Source organism: Cataglyphis hispanica, chromosome 6, assembly GCF_021464435.1.
Source record: "Cataglyphis hispanica isolate Lineage 1 chromosome 6, ULB_Chis1_1.0, whole genome shotgun sequence".
Lineage (NCBI taxonomy): Eukaryota > Metazoa > Arthropoda > Insecta > Hymenoptera > Formicidae > Cataglyphis > Cataglyphis hispanica.
This window is the reverse complement of record NC_065959.1, coordinates 2,857,325-2,874,996: the sequence shown is the minus strand read 5'-3', so window position 1 is coordinate 2,874,996 and position 17,672 is coordinate 2,857,325. Positions and strand designations below refer to the sequence as shown.

General features: G+C 22.9%; 1 protein-coding gene across 1 annotated transcript; it reads left to right on the top strand.

Annotated features, from left to right (window-relative positions):
- Nucleotides 1-450: 450 nt before the first annotated feature.
- On the top strand, nucleotides 451-17,294 carry LOC126850576 (uncharacterized). Its single transcript, XM_050593720.1, has 26 exons — nucleotides 451-531; nucleotides 1,393-1,957; nucleotides 2,590-3,021; nucleotides 3,082-3,256; nucleotides 3,826-3,937; nucleotides 4,208-4,295; nucleotides 4,653-4,990; nucleotides 5,347-5,630; nucleotides 5,692-5,882; nucleotides 6,040-6,345; nucleotides 6,439-6,508; nucleotides 6,716-6,802; nucleotides 7,602-7,727; nucleotides 7,837-7,855; nucleotides 10,407-10,920; nucleotides 11,562-12,056; nucleotides 12,289-12,475; nucleotides 12,862-13,018; nucleotides 13,334-13,415; nucleotides 13,810-14,168; nucleotides 14,831-15,114; nucleotides 15,538-15,728; nucleotides 15,883-16,191; nucleotides 16,310-16,379; nucleotides 16,591-16,665; nucleotides 16,930-17,294. Exons 2-26 carry the CDS (start codon nucleotides 1,410-1,412, stop codon nucleotides 17,050-17,052), a joined length of 5,622 nt encoding a protein of 1,873 aa, XP_050449677.1. The 5' UTR covers nucleotides 451-531; nucleotides 1,393-1,409; the 3' UTR covers nucleotides 17,053-17,294.
- Nucleotides 17,295-17,672: the final 378 nt, after the last annotated feature.

Sequence of the window (17,672 nt, the reverse complement as noted above, 5' to 3'; positions counted from 1 at the left end):
TATATATATCTATAATTATATATTGTAAAATATACTATGTCTTCATTTTTAATATTAAACGCATTTTATAAATTTAATACTTATGAGTCTATTTATTTTCCTTTGCGTGATGCCTTATGCGATCATTCCAATTCGCAATATTTAAAAATATATCAATAAATATTTCTTATAGAAAAAAAGAGATAGAGAGAAACTTTTATATGTATATATATATATATATATATATATATATATATATATATATCTTTTTTAGATGTCTAACAAGATGACTAACAATCATACGAAAAATTAAACTCTAATTAATGAAAAAATTACAAACTTTTTATTACAATCTCTAAAATTTATATAATAGTTTATATTTATTGCAAAGTCATTTATAATAATGATACAATATGAATTTATTTGTTTATATATTGAGACTTGATTGTGTTTATATTCTAAAGAGACAATCACTCGACCTTAAGAATTATATTGTATTTATAATGTGCCAGATATGTGAAATTCGTTAGTTTTCAGTGATCTTTGGAAAAGGTAAGATTAGTCCCTATTTTTCTTTTTGCTTTTTTACACATATTCTTTATATAAAATTTATTTTTGTAAAGAGTTTTATTTAAAAAAAAAAGAAAATAAGTTTCTTTTATTTTTAAATTAATAAACAATAATCCGTTGACTTGATTGTCTACTGTTCTTTTTATATATGTATATATGTATATATTCCAATTTTTATATCTTAATAAGTTATTATTAATAGACTTATGAACTGTACTGCACATTTTGATACATTTGTGAAAAACATTTATATTACAAATTATATAAAAAAAATAATATGAATAGAATATGAATACGCTTTTTAAAGTGAAATGTGAAATGATAAGATAAATTATTTAACAGCTTTTAACTTAATATTATAATAAACATATTTTAAGGATATGATCGAATATCATAGACATTAATACCGAAAATCATAAAGACTCTAGCTTTTTCTTTATAAGGTTAAAAACATTTTACTCAAGGTAATAAAACAATCTTACTTTAAGTAAGAGAACTTGATAATTATATTATTTCAGGAAACATTTGCAGCAAAGTAAATAAAAATAAGAATTTATATATATATATACATATATATAAGATGTAGACAAGAATTTCTTTCTCTTTTTCACACAATATATGTCATAAGTCATATAAAATAACCAAATTATTATTGTTATAATTATTATTTATTTGTATTCTATATAATATATTAATATATTTTTTCTCACAATGTTATTACAAATAATATAATAAGATTATTGTTATAAAAATCAAAATAAACTAAAATACTATAAATTCACAATAGTTAAATTTATATAAATTAGTATAATCTCTTACACAACATAAAAAATATTTCTGTAGATATCTATAACAAGAGGATGATATTCCTAAGACTGTTATTAAACAGCGCTTTAATATTTATAATTGGAGAAGCATTTCTTACAAAAAAGGAAATAAAAGTGAAAAATGATTCGGACTCGATAATTGATTCAACAAATGATTCAACAATTGATTCAACAATTGATTTAACAATTAAATTTTCCTTACAACATTACGTAACACCGCTGCACTATGATATACATATAGAATTACAACAATTTTTCAAAGTAGAACCAAAAAATTTCTTTGGCAAATGTGTTATATACATTAAAATCGATATTCCAACATCATACATAACTTTACACGTCCAAAAGCCACATATTGAAATACATAATAATATACAACTGGTTGACAAAAACTCAAAAATATGGTATAAAATCTATTCCACAGGAATATATAAACACATAGAAGAAAATGATATTTTTGTTATTATTTTTCGAGAGAAAATATTAAGTGGTTATTATGATTTGCATGTGCCATTTAACGGTTCTTTAGATGATAACGAAGTTTTCTTCAAAACTTCCTATAAAGATATAGGACAGAAAATGTAAGTAAAAATTAAGTATGCTAAAAATACTGAAAAAAATATTATTTTATTATTATGTTCATTTATCACTGTTTAAAAAACAGTAATAAATTTTTGTAAGTCATTTCTGATATTGCCATTAGCATAATACATTAGCATAATACCATTTTTACAGATACATATACCCAACATTTTTAATTGACTATAAAACTTATAAGCTTAGTGAAAGAGATATAAATATGCATCTTTTTAATAAACACCTAATAAATTTTTTAGAGATAAGAGAGAATTTTCCCTATTTAAACAAAATAATTGTAAAATATAATATTTTTGTTAAATAATTGTAAAGTATTAATATTTTTGTAACATAGGTCTTGCATATACATATATGCATAAATATAATTATATATACAAAATATGTATTAGAAAAATATTATCTATTACTATAATTATTATTATTATAATAATTGTCAATAGCATATTATAATAACATAATAATAAATGCGCACTAAAATGTTTTTGCTGAATTATTCTTAAAATATTTTATTCATAGACGTAAAACGCATCTGTACATTTTCATTATATATTAATTTCTAATACTAGCAACAATTACAAATTTTTCGTTATATATATGTATATTATTAATATGATAGGTGGATAGTTGCAACGCAGGCATTTGCAGCTCGACAATTATTTCCATGTTGGGACGAGCCGATACTGAAAGCGACATTCAATATTTCTGTAAAGCATCATGATTCATATAAAATTTCCTCGAATATGCCGGTACAAAATGTAGTGAAAGAGAACAATGAGATGCAGTGGACACATTTTAAAATTACTCCCACAATGTCCACTTATTGTATCGGATTTATACTACATAATTTCTATTTATTTCCTGGTGTAAATCTATGGTGTAAATCGGCAACGTACGATCTACTGTTCGCGAGAAATGTTATTATGAATGTTACAACGTACTTTGAAAATTGGGAAGCTTTCAAGGAAATCCCGTATATACAACATATTGCAATCTCAGGCTTTCGATATAACATATATGACATGGACAAATGCAATTTTATATTTTACAGGTATAATAAAACATAAACAATTAAAGTGAAAATAATAAATCTATTAACAACGGCTTTTAGGGAAACAGCTATTGCTTATAATGAAGAAATCGATTCCGCTGGTCACAAGATAGAGATAGCACGTTTAATAGCTCGCAAAATGACATATCAATGGTTGGATAATCAAATCAACTCGCCTAATCTTTGGTTAAATCAGGGTATCGCGATGTTACTAGGAACAGATATCGTTAATAAGGTTGATTATATATATATATATATATATATATATATATATATATATATATATATATACACATATTTAATGAAAGCTTCTTCTCATTTTCTCTTGCTCTTTTTTAAAAAATGAGTTAGATAGAGTACAGCACATTTTAGTTTGAATTCAAAGATTTGCAAGATTTTTTTTTTAATTTTAAAGATATCTAATCTTAGATAGTTTCACATTTATTGTAAAGATATTTTGTTTATTTTTTAGTGTAATTGAATATAAGAATAGTAGATCACTTTGTCGTTTGTCATTTCTCCATTGAATATTTTTTGAATATTTTTTATTGATTAGATTTTTTTTATTCGTTAATATCTATTTATATTTGTCCATACTAATGGAAGAATATTGACATATAAATATTTAATAAAAAAATGGCGAACGACAAGGTGCTCTTAGAAAAAAAATATAAGAAAATTATCTCTACATTAACAAAAACAGTTAATGTTGGTTATTGCTTGGTTAATGCAAACAATATGAGAAGTAACATGCTTCTTCAATTAAAAATATATTCCTTTAGCCAATAAAACTTTCGTCTCCAGAGTTTTTCAGAGTCCCGTATGACAGATCTGTTTGTAGTACAAATTAAACAAGAATCGCTCCGTTTGGATTCTGATCCTCATTTTTATCTTCCACTTTCCTGTTATATAAAAGGTAAACTCAAACAAATATAATTATATGTATAAATGTGTGTATACGCGTGCGTGTTATAAATATCATAAAATCATAAAGAAAAAAAAGATAAATAAATTTGATTTTTTTCTATTTTAATATTCTAACGTTATATAAAAAATGTACATATATCAAACATAAAATAAATCTTTATAAGGAAAAAATGATCTAGAAGAGAAGTGTGTTGTCGACACTGTAATAAATTCAGTTTAAACATATTTAATCAGCCTTTTCTAATATGGTTTGTTATAGCATCAGCTATATTGCACATTTTGCAACATATTCTTACGAATGAGAAATTTCGATATGGTATTGAAATATTTTATAACACGTCTGATACGTAAGTAATGCAATAATTATGTATAAAAATTAATATAATTAATAATCTAAAAAATTGCGTATAATTATATAATTATAATTTTATGATTAATTCTAAATTATTATACATATAAATCAAAATATAAATTAATGTTCTGTGTCGCGTGAATAATCGATGATTAGATTAAATTAGAATGCACATAGATAAAAAAAACGTGTTTCTTGGTAAACCATAATGACTAAATGATAAGGTATGCAAAATTGTGGCACAAAATATGTTAGTAGATACAAATTCTTGACAATTCTACATTTTTAAATGTAAAATATATAATATTTAATATAGCATAAATGTAACATTTTATATATTTATCGAGCTTAGGTCAACAATTCTTAATTTTTGGGAGACTATGCAAATGGTTTACGGTATATCTATAAATATAAAAGAAAAACTGGATCCTTGGACAAAGCTAAAACATTATCCTATATTAATGGTTAGACAAAAACCTAACATCTTGAAAATATCGATAGAAAATATCCAGAGTTTAGATTTGGATAGAGAATTGAGTATACTCATAACTATAACTCAGGAGAGAGCACCTGATTTTACAATATCTTTGGACAAACCTTACTCATTCTGGTTATCTTCCTTGAGCAGCATTGCTTTTAATTTTCTATACGATTCGAATGAGTGGATAATAGTTAATTTACAACAAATTGGTAAATATTGATAATTATTAATTTTACGGTATTTTTTTTTGTAAATGACAAATGTAATAAATATTGTATTGCACAATACAATTTAATTGTTAATTATATAATCAAAATTATATTAAATAATTAAGAATTCTTCCTCAATTAAGTTTTAAGGAAAACTGATTTTTATCAATGTAATACTTGGATATATTGCAGTAAATAACGTGAGATTTACATTCTTATTTATAATATGAGCAATTTTTCGTATGCTTTAAAAATAAAAATAAAAAAGATACAGATATGTAAAAACATTTTTTTCTAAATCTCTACACAAATCATAAAAATTTAATAATTTAAAAAATTTATTTTATGTATGACAGGATATTATCGTGTTAATTATGAAACCGACAATTGGCTAAATATTGCGAGATATCTAAATAATATTACACTTTATAAAAAAATACATGTTCTCAATCGTGCTCAAATCATCGATGATGCATATTACTTCGTGAAAACAGGCCAAATAAATTTGTCTACATTCTTGAACCTCACGGAATATCTATCGCATGAGTCAGATTATGTGGCGTGGTATCCTATGTTTAAAGCTCTCGAAGACATGTCAATTATCTTTTTATTTTCGAACGAAGAAATCAGTCATTTGAAGGTAAATTATAATATAGCTTTTATCAATAAACATTTTATATATATTGTATAATAATTTTTAGGCACATGTAGCAAAAAGTTTATATGAACTTCTTCAGCGTATAACATACAATGAAACACCTAACGACAACGAGCTCATAAAATGTTTACGACAAGAAGCTGCTAAATGGTTATGTATTTTCGGTCATTCCAATTGCAAAAATGCAGCCGAGATGAAATTGAATGATTATCTCAAACATAATGAAACAAATATGTAACTTTTTTTACAATTAAATTATAACTTTTTTAACTGCACTTTTTCTATATTTTTTATGTGCAAATAATCAAAATAAATAATATGATAATATAAGATACACTAAATTATGATTTAAATTTTTATAACAAATTTTTATTTTTTTTTTTAAATATAGAATCTTACCATGGTGGAAAGAATGGATTTATTGTAATGGTTTGGTTCGAGCAAGTATTTCTATTTGGAATAAAGTATCGCAAACGTATACACAAAAACTTGATAAGAAAATATTAAAATATCTCACTTATTCACAAAATCCATTTATTATAAATCATAAAATGCTAACAAAAGTGCCAAAAGATCATTCAGAAGAAATCCAACACAATGATCATATTTTTTATTTTCATAATATTATTGAAAAACATGCAAGAGATGAAACAATCCTTACCCATATATTACAAAATTTCATGAACGTAAAACCCAAGTAATAACATTTTTCTTTGTAAATATGCACATTTTATAACATATCAAAAAAAAGTTTGTTATACATATAATTATAATTCTTTGTTTTTTGTAGACAATTCAATACGATTGCAGCGTTAATTCATATTATCAATCACATATATACTGTAGACGTATTTATTACGGTAAATTTATTTGTAAAACAGTAAAACGGTTTATCATTATTATGTATATATACTTTTCTACTTCCAAGTATTTTACATATTTTATTTTTATTATAATTATTATAATTTTTAATTGTGCTCAACACAAAAAATATGTTATCCATTTTTCATACTGCAAGATTAAATTATTAATTTTTGACAACATATAATTAAAATAATTTGTTTCAGATAATACCATTTCTAGAAAAAAATTTGATAGAAAGGGAATTAATAATCAATGCTAAGGTGGATTTGTTTAACTCAGAGATAAATTCTGTAATTACAAAAATTTCATTTATTAACTTTTTTATATTTAAATTTATTTGTTTCTCTCTCTCTCTCTCTCAATATATATATATATATATATATATATATATATATATATATACATATATATTATAACATATAAATATATCTTATCTGAATTATATCGGAAAAATCAGAAATAAAAAAAATATTGCATCTTATTTTTATGTGGGCAAGTAAAATATAAATCAATTTTTTTTTGCAAAACATTTTATTCAAAATATTCAAAATATTTCCAACGCACACCCATATCTAAGCATTTTTGCTACCAAATTGACGTTTTTCTTATTTTTGTGTCAAAAAGTAGTAGAACGTGTCCGAAATCAATTGCGCAAATCAAACTTTTTTTCAAAAAAAGTTGTTTTTATTAAATCAAAATATTTTCAACGCCTATTAAAGTCATTTTTTTACATAATTTCCATTAATCTAATATAATCATTTTTGCCATCGGTTATGGTTGACAGTTTTTTATTCTTGTGTCATAAAAGATAATGATCAAGTAAAGAATTTTTTAAAAAAAGCTTGGTTTGCGCAATTGATTTCAGACGCATCCGACTACTTTTTATAATACGAAAATAAAAAAATTGCCAATCCGATGGCAAAAATGCTCAGATTTTAGTGGAAAGTATGTAGAAAAATGATCTGGGTGTGCGTTGAAAATAATTTGATCGAATAAAATGTTTTGGAAAAAATTTGGTTTATATTTTATTTGCCCACGTATATAGAGTAAAACAAAATTACTATTTTTATTAATAATAATTTGTTTCAGTTAAATAAATGCCTGAAATCTTTAATAAAAAAACGAATTTCGTTTGTCCATCACAAGATAAAACTACGCTTATCTCAAATCGAAAATCAAATAAGTCGTTTCCATTTTATAAAAAATGGAAAAGAGAAATAAAGAAAATAAAGATAATGTAATTAAACATAAGTTGAATTATTAACTTATTAAATTCATGAATGAAAAATTATGATGCATTCATATATCCAATCTTTATCACAAGGTTCTATTTTTGGATAAATGTTTAAAAATATTTATACCAATAATTTGTCATATGTTATTATTATTTTTATGCAAATGTTTTTAATATTTTTAATTTATTTTTATATTAAAAATTATATATATTTTATTAAATTATTAATATTATATAATATTAAATATTTATATTTAATTTTGTTAATATTAATAATCATATATATGAATCATAAAAATTATAAATATATTAAAATTATTACAAGTTTATATTTTTTGATATACAATAAATTCTGTAGCATTTTTTATAGCAATTTTTCATACTATTATCTCTTTTGTATACATTTTTATAATTTAAATTCTTATTTAAATTCTGTCATTAATTTGTATTACGTTTTTCACATGCGATTCCTATCAGTACTTCATTGTAATTATGTAATTCTCATATAATTTTTGTTTAAAATCATGAGATTGTACATTGTATCATAAAAATATATCCAAAACTACAATAAAATATAAAACTGTTTTAAAATTAATACATGTTGTTTTCATTTTTTCTATGAGCAAACTGATATCAAATTTTCCACTACCAATGTAAATAAAATTTACAATGTAATGTATAATTAATTTTATTTTTGACAATTATTTTTACAAAGCTTGGAGTCGTCATAGTATTAAAGCATACATGAAATTAAATAAAAAATTACTATTTTTTAGTCTAATTTATTATAGATACGGTCGGTGAGCCGCGCGCCTAGTGCGTGTGAGCGCTCAGATGTTTATGACGGATCACCGATGTGCGCCCGGCTCAAGATCGGCGATAATAGACCAGACTTCACTCAATAATAACTCTTTTATTAAGCGTTATTGAAAAAAATGGTACAGGACTTTTCTGTTCAGAATAACATTCTGTACCTTTCCTTAAAGGGTGTTGCGCGAATTTTCGGATACCCTATGTATATTGATTTGATGTTCATGGACTAAGAAAACAATCAGACAACCTTGAAATCTATTTACATCAATGACATTTTAACATTACTTATGATATTAAATATTTCGAAAATGGTAATTTTCAGCAGTCTATCGTAATAGCAAGATCGTGATACATACTTTTGCTACTACCATTTCATGATAATAATATGCTAATTGCAACCGTCTTTAAAGAATTGTATCATAATTGCTAAACAATTTCGATATACAAGGTAAGTTAACAAAAATTGATACATCTTTTTTTAATAAAGTTGAAAATGCCGGAATATAATTTAAATAATTTTAAGAAGTTTAGATAAGCTATAAATTTGACAAACTCAGTTCTTTTTATAAAAGTATTGTATTATATCTTTATGAGAAATAATAAACTTATTAATGTAATATAAATAATTCTCATGTTTGTAATATTACAAAATATTAAAAAAACTTTGGTCTTTTAGATATTTAATATCAATTCTAAAAATTTTTTTGTTTAAAAATATTTAAATTATTGTATGCTTTATTAGTTCGCGAAGAGATTAAAAAAGAGAAATATTTTATAATCATAAAAACATTTTATGGCGTTTATACATTTCGTTTTACACATTACAAATATATAGTACATATAAATATACACATTTATATGATTTTTAAAATTATATTATTTACGTAATAATTATAAGCGAGGTACTACCAATTTTCGTTATTAAGGAAGATGAATGTGATATTACAAAAATGTGTACAAACAGAAAAATCGTTAATATCTATCTTCGATTTGATTAACGATTTTTCTGTTTTATATATATATATATATATATATATATATATATATAATATATAATATAAAATAAATAAAAATACTGTATTGTAGCTATATGATAGAATATAAATCATGACTTTCAAAAGTATGTTAATAATATATCAAATGTGTGCGAACAATTGCTATAAATTTGACGCACTTCTCTTGCAAAATTAAAACACATCTATTAAATTAGATTAATAATCTATATTTAAAACTTTTTTTAAAGAACAATTAAATTATTTTTAAAATACTCTTTTTGTTTATTAGTAAATTGCGAACATTATTTTGACTAAAAATTTTTATAAATTAAGGAGAAACAACATCTTTTGCAATAAAAATCCATTCTATTTCCATTAATAAAAAAAATATTTTTAAATGCTAAATTGTATACAAAAATTTAATTGGCTATTAATATTTAATTTAAAGATATAACAAATGTTTCTGTGCTAATAGACAATTACTTTTAAAATAATTATTGGAATATAGTTTGCAAAATATAATAATTATTGGAATATAATTAGCTCACAAAATATTACTAGTATTAATAATATAATTAAATTTAATATTAATATTAAAATTAATACTTAAAAATTTAATTTTGTTTTAATTTTTTATTGCCTGTTTACTTGTTTACTGTATATAAGCACACCTGATGTATCGAAAATTATATTATAAATATCAATAATAACATACAATTAAATTTAATTAATTTAATTAGCGAAGTTATATAAAAGAAAGTTATATTAAAGAAAGAAGAAACCAAGTTTTATTTTATTTTAAATTATATATTTTGTTTTGATAAGAAAAGATAAATAGATATATATTTACAGATATATGTAACGAGAGAAACGATATGGCTTTCTTACAAGTGATAGTAAACAGCGTGTTAATACTTATCAGAGAAACTGAAAGACCTTTAATCAACAATAATGGAATAAATAATACAAATTTAACAACTGAATACAGTTTACCAGATTACATACGACCGATCCATTATATGCTAAATATCCAATTTTTCAATGAAGAAATAAATAACTTCTCTGGTGATAGCACCGTATACATCAAAATCGAACAACCAACATGGAATATAAGTTTGCATGCACAACTGCTACAAATAAAAATAAAAAACATTAATTTTTTGAAGAAACAGCCATTTGATAATTATTATGCTCCAACAGATAATATTACATTAACGTATAGTAATGAAAGTAACATTCTCATTTTCCAATTCTCTAAGGAACTATCAGAGGGAAGTTATGTTCTTGAAATGGAGTTTGACACTATTTTACATGATGGAGAAAATATTTTCAAAACTTTCCTCACAAACGAAAACGGATATACATCGTAAGTAAATATTATAAATAAAAATGTTAAAAATGTGCCCGTTTTTTCGTTATGCAAACACAATTTATTACTATTTTTTATATTAACTTTTTTCTATATCATGATATATCGATATTTCTCATGAAATGTCAACAAAATTACTTCTTATCTGCGTCATATATTTTTATTTTGAAAGATTCAGATATCGTAATTTGAGATATATATTGAGTTATATCTGTCTTGTGTAAGACTCTTCTTTTTCTTTTGAATATTAAAAAATACTAATTATTTTATTTTTTTAATGCACATTTTACTAAAAGTATAAAACATATTGCATATTATATATGTCAATATGTCAATATGCGATGTACAACAAAAGAATTGCCATATATCATAATAAAAAAGCATATATTAATATGATAATACGCAATATGATAATTATATATAATATTATAATAAAGTAAAATATACAATAATATAATATAAAATTTTATCATAAAGTAAAATATTATTATATTCTTTAAATTATTATTCATAAGATTTATTTATACATTCTCCATTTTATACCTAATACAAATAATAATTAAACATGTATTTGTTATATCTATATAAAATTTAGATTTGATAAGACGTTGTATAAGATTTTGTTAAAATGATAATAGGTGGTTTTTGGCAACCTCTTTCCAAGCAATTGGCGCTCGACAATTATTTCCATGTTGGGATGATCCAAAATTTAAGTCCGTCTTTAGTATAAATATAAAGCATCATAGATTGTATATAGCTTTATCAAATATGCCGGAAAATTTAAATCAAACAGAAATAACTGTAATGAAATGGACACACTTCAATCTCACTTCTATGATTCCCACCTATCTCGTTGCATTCTTAGTAACTTCAAATGACGCGTACGAAGTAACGAAATTACCTAAAGAGATAATACCTAACGAGATAATACCTAACGAGATAAATATATGGTGTAGAGCTAATTTGGTACCGCATATACAATTTGCGAAGAGCGTTATTGCAGACGTTATATCATTCTTCGATGAAAATATGGTAGCTAAAGAACATTTAGAAGAAATGTTGACAATGCAACATGTCCTGATTCCAAATCTACCACATAATAGCATAAAAAAATGGAAACTCATTTTTTATAGGTAATATATATATATATAATTAAAGTTAAAAAAATAATAAACCATAAAATTAAATAAAGATATTTTTATTATTTATAATTTATTATAAGAAAATAAAAAGATATATATATATATATATATATATATATATCTTTTTAAACATTTACTTTATTGTACATTACTTGTTGATTATTTGTTGATAAACTACATGTTTGTAATAAAGACATAACCGTATTATAACAAACATTTTTAGAGAAACATCTGTTGTCTATGATAATGAAGTTGATTCCATTACGCACAAAATAGGAATAGCGCATTTAATAACACGCGAAATGGTACATCAGTGGCTGAATATTCGAATGAACTCATCATCTTGGTGGTCTTATCATTGGTTGTACGAAGGTCTTGCTACGTTGTTTGGAACGGATATCATCAACCAGGTTTTTTTCAGTTAAAATAATATGCTATTAAAGATAAAGAAATTTATAATTTCTTAATCCGTTAATATCATAACACTAATTGTGTTATGTGACAATATTCCCAAGTTCTTTATAAATTTGGAAATATTGAGAATACTTTTGTCAAAATACGCGTTTTAATTTAAATATACAAAAAATACAATTTCTTTTTTATAATTCTAAATAAGTTATATCGCATGCACTTAACTTTAAACATATTTCTGTTACATTTTTTTGTGACAAAAAATAAAAATTTTAGCAATAACATATATAGCAAACAATATTGCAAACAGTAATTGTGCACAGATAATGTGCTCTTCCGATTGAAACCTTTAAATATATAATCACATCAAAATTATCGTCTTCAGATTTATCCAGAATCTCGCATGTCAGAACTTTATGTAGTTCAGATGCAACAAGAATCTTTACGTTTGGACACTCATTCTATTATGGAGCCTCTTACATCAACGATCTTCAAATCTTCTGAAATTAATTCACTTTTTTCTTTTTCCTATTATATCAAGGGTGAGTAAATATAATTAAACAGTTATCTAATATAAAAATAAATGTCGTGAAAAAAAAAGAACGCTAACTAATCTTCTCATTATTACATAATAATTTTGTTGTGAATAAAGAAGAAAAAAATTTATAAGCATATACATATATATGTAAGATATAAATGTAAGATTAAAATACAAATTTTTTTTATAAAATGGTTAATATAACGAAACTATACTTGAATAAATTCTTGAATAATACTTGAAAATACTTGTTCAATTTAAATGTACTTAAACACACATACATACAAATAATTAAACATTTTATATGTTTCTTGTATAGCACCTAATATAATGCGCATGTTGCGATATTTTCTTACCGATGATGTATTTCATGAAGGTCTGGAGATATTTTTTAAAAAACAGTAAGTAATAAAATAATTTATATTAAATTATATTCTAAAAATAAATAGGAAATAATGGCCAAATATATACATAAATATAACTATATATAAATGTTTTTTAATTTAAATTTTTTTATCTTATAACGTATTACATTTTCTTTTTTTTTCCTATGTCCTTTGGTTTCCTAGGTCCTTTCACAGTTGTGTCTCTTCTCTTATCGGGCAACTGTTTCGTTATTCTAACTATTACTTACTTCAAATTCCTCTCTCTTTTCTAATCATTGTAAGTTTTGTTTTATCAACGCAAATTAATAATTAATAACAATTCTTTGATGCAAAATTTGTTATATTCAATATTGAATACCAGCAATGTTAAATTAATATGCTAAGCAAATTTAGTAATGTTTATTGTTAGATCAGCAACTTTGGATGATTTCTGGGATGCTATGCAAACTGCTTACAATAAAACGCAAATAGCTATAAGAAAATTTAATATAAAAGAAAAACTGAATCCTTGGGCACTGCAAAAACATTATCCTGTATTAGAAGTTAGAGAACAAGATGATCGTTACTTAAACATATCGATATCAAATATCGACAGCTTAGAATTGAATATAAAGTGGTGGATACCTTTAACTATAGCTGTAGAAAATCATCCCGATTCTATATCTCAGTGGTATATAGGAGACTATCGATGGATAACTCTTTCGGGTGCTAAATTGTTATTTCCTCACCAATTGGAAGAATGGATAATAGTTAATTTACAACAAACAGGTAAATATTAATTGTTAATTTTATGATTAAGTGTATTTATTACATAAATTTTTATTTCAATTTTAAGTTTTTGTGTATAAATATTAAATATTTGCATTTTTAAATTATAAAATTTTAAATTGTTTGACTATTTAATTTAAATTCTTTAATAAAGAAATAATAGTTTTGCGAAAAATGTTTACATTACGCTGTTACATATTTTGTGCAAAAGAGCATAAATTCTAAGCGCAATGCAAAAACTATGCGAGAACAATTTAAATTTTTAAATTAGATTACAGCTTTATATTAAAAATCTATAAAAAATACGCTTTTTATAAATGTAATATGTGATAAAAATTGTGCTGTACAGTATAATTCAATTTTAATCATTAATTACTATAATCAAAATTATACTATTAATTTTATTCAAAATTTTTTGCACAGCTAAATTTCATAAAACTCAATTATTAATATAATACATTATTGCAATAAATAATATAATTTACATTCGTATTTATAATGAGCGCAATTTTTTATGCATTTTTTTTTATGCTTTCAACATGAAAAAAAGAAAAAGGTACAAATATGTAAAGATATTTTTTAATAAATCTCTGTTTTCTTCTCTCTAAACAATCAAAAAATTTAATTATTAATAAAATTATTTATTATATAACTTATGACAGGATATTATCGTGTTAATTATGAAGCTAGCAATTGGCTAAAGATTGCAAAATATCTACAAAACAAAAACAACTTTACAAATATACATGTTCTCAATCGTGCTCAAATTATCGATGACGCATATCACTTCACGATGAACGGCCAACTCGATTCGTCTATATTTTTCGAACTCATAAAATACTTATCGCAAGAGAAAGATTATGTGGCATGGTATCCTATGTTTAAGGCTCTCGAAGACATATCAACTATCTTACAATTTCCAGGCAAAAAAATTGATGAGCTTAAGGTAAATAATAATATATTCTCAATAATTCTTTCTTCGTTAATAAAAACATATTATATATTTTTACAAACTCACATCCATTCACCCACACACACATCTGCGCGCGCGTGCACTTGTATTTGTTTGTCTAGCTAAAGAAAATTTAGTATTATGCTTCATCGTAAACTCATTATTTAAAAAGTATAAAAATTAAAAAAAAACTTTTTTCTATTAAAAAAAGTTATTGTTTAATTCTCCTTCTTCATCTTTCTATCTATCTTTCATCTTTTTATCTTTTATCAGTCGCTTTTTCTTCATCTTTTCATTATTAATTATCATATACCAAAATGTCTATATATACATATATGTATATACATATTAGTATAAAATTTATATTATTAATAATTATTTAATTTATATTATTAATAATTATTTAATAATTTTCAGACAAGTTTAATGAGCAATTTATATGAGCTTCTTCTGAAAATAAAATACGATGAATCATCTCAAGACGACGATCTTACAAAATGTTTAAGATATGAAGCCGCTAAATGGTTATGCCTTCTCGGTGATACTGAATGCAGGATGATAGCTAATTCTAAATTAAAAAAACATCTCGCAAATTCTACAGAAACTAAGTAATTTTTCTTATAATTATTGTTCCAACTATATTTTTTTTATATCTTTCGCGACACCTTTAATTAATTAATTAAAATACATGGCACAAGATACAAAATTATAATTTAAATTTCTATGACTTTTTAATTTTTTTTTTTTTCTAAATTCTCATAGACTTTTTCAAGAGTGGAAAGACTGGATATATTGTAATGGTTTAACAGCACCTAATAGTCACCTGACTTGGGACGCAATATGGCAAACATATACATGGAAACTTGATAGAAAACTATTAAAATTTCTTTGTTGCTCGACAAATGTTTTTACTATTAAATATAAAATACTAGCGAGCGTGCCAGTAGATCTTCATAAACAAATTCAAGACATAGATCATCTTTATTATTTTCATAATATTATTGAAATGCATGCAAAACATAATGAAGTGCTTAATTACATATTAACGAAATTTGTAGATCTAAAACCCAAGTAATAATATTTTTTATTTTATATATATATATATATATATATATATATATATATATAAATTATATAAATTATGTGTATATATATAAATTATAATTGACTTTTTGTTTCGTTTGTGTAGACAATTAAGTGCGATGGCAGTGTTAATTGACCTTATTAACCACGTATATTCTGAAGAACAACTTGAGATGGTAAATTTTCTACACCCAAATATCACACTGACTCTTATCTCAATTTCTCATTTTAAACTTATGTGTTTATAAATATTTATATATTTTATTTTTATTATATCTTGTTTCAATTATGCTGAAAGTAAAAAATTTTATATTAACTCTGCGATTCTTATATTGCAAGATTAAATATTATTTATTTTTAATAGTATATATTTAAATAATGTTTCAGATAAAAGAATTTGTGGAACAAATTAAAGTCGAAATAACGTTTATTCCAGAATATGACATTATTACACAAGATGAGGTAAATATTGTGGACAGATATTATTGCCAAATGAGAGACATATATATATATATATATATATATATATATATATATATATATATACTTATAATTTATTAAATTTCTTATAAACCTATTATAAATCTATTTATATTTTTTATATATGTCATATATAACTAAATATGTATATTTTGTTGCATCATATTAGAGAAAATCAGAAATATCATGTTATATTTTTATAGAGAAAAAAAAATTATTACTTTTATTAATAATATTTTATTTCAGATAAATGAATGTATGGCAAATGTAGTAAAACAATATATTTCGAAAATCCATCATAAAATACAACAGCGCAGATATCAAATCACGAATCAGAAATATCGTTTTCGACATCTTCTATCTACTTAAAAAAATAAGGAATAATTAAACTTGAATTATCAATTTATTAAATCTATGAATGACAAAAACTGTGCTATTTCATTTTTTGATAAAAAGTTTAAAGCAATTTATTTATGAATTCTTTGAAAATTATTATGTATAAATTTCGTCAAAAGATAAACTGTCACATTATCGTTAAAGATATAATAATACACAAATTATTTATTGATAGATGTAAAATTTATTTTATTTATTTTTATATATAATTTGTAAGTACAGAAGTTAATATAATATAATTTATAGTATAATATTTTTTTTCTTTTAAAAATATTAGTCAATCTAATATTAAAAAACAAAAAATTAACAAAGTTTCCTTTAAACAAAATATAATTTTGTCCAAAAAAAATTTGAAATTGTATATACATATACATATAATATTTATATATGTAAATTATATACATATTTTATCTTCGAATACATTTAGCATCGGGAAACTTATGTTAACTTTTTACCTATATTTTACTCTTTATTTTAATAAAAAGTAAGAAAGTTTTTTAATATTATTTTTTTTAATGTGTTTTATCATAATACTTTAATAATACATAATATAATACATTGTAATATAACTAATCTTTCTAATAGTAAAAAAA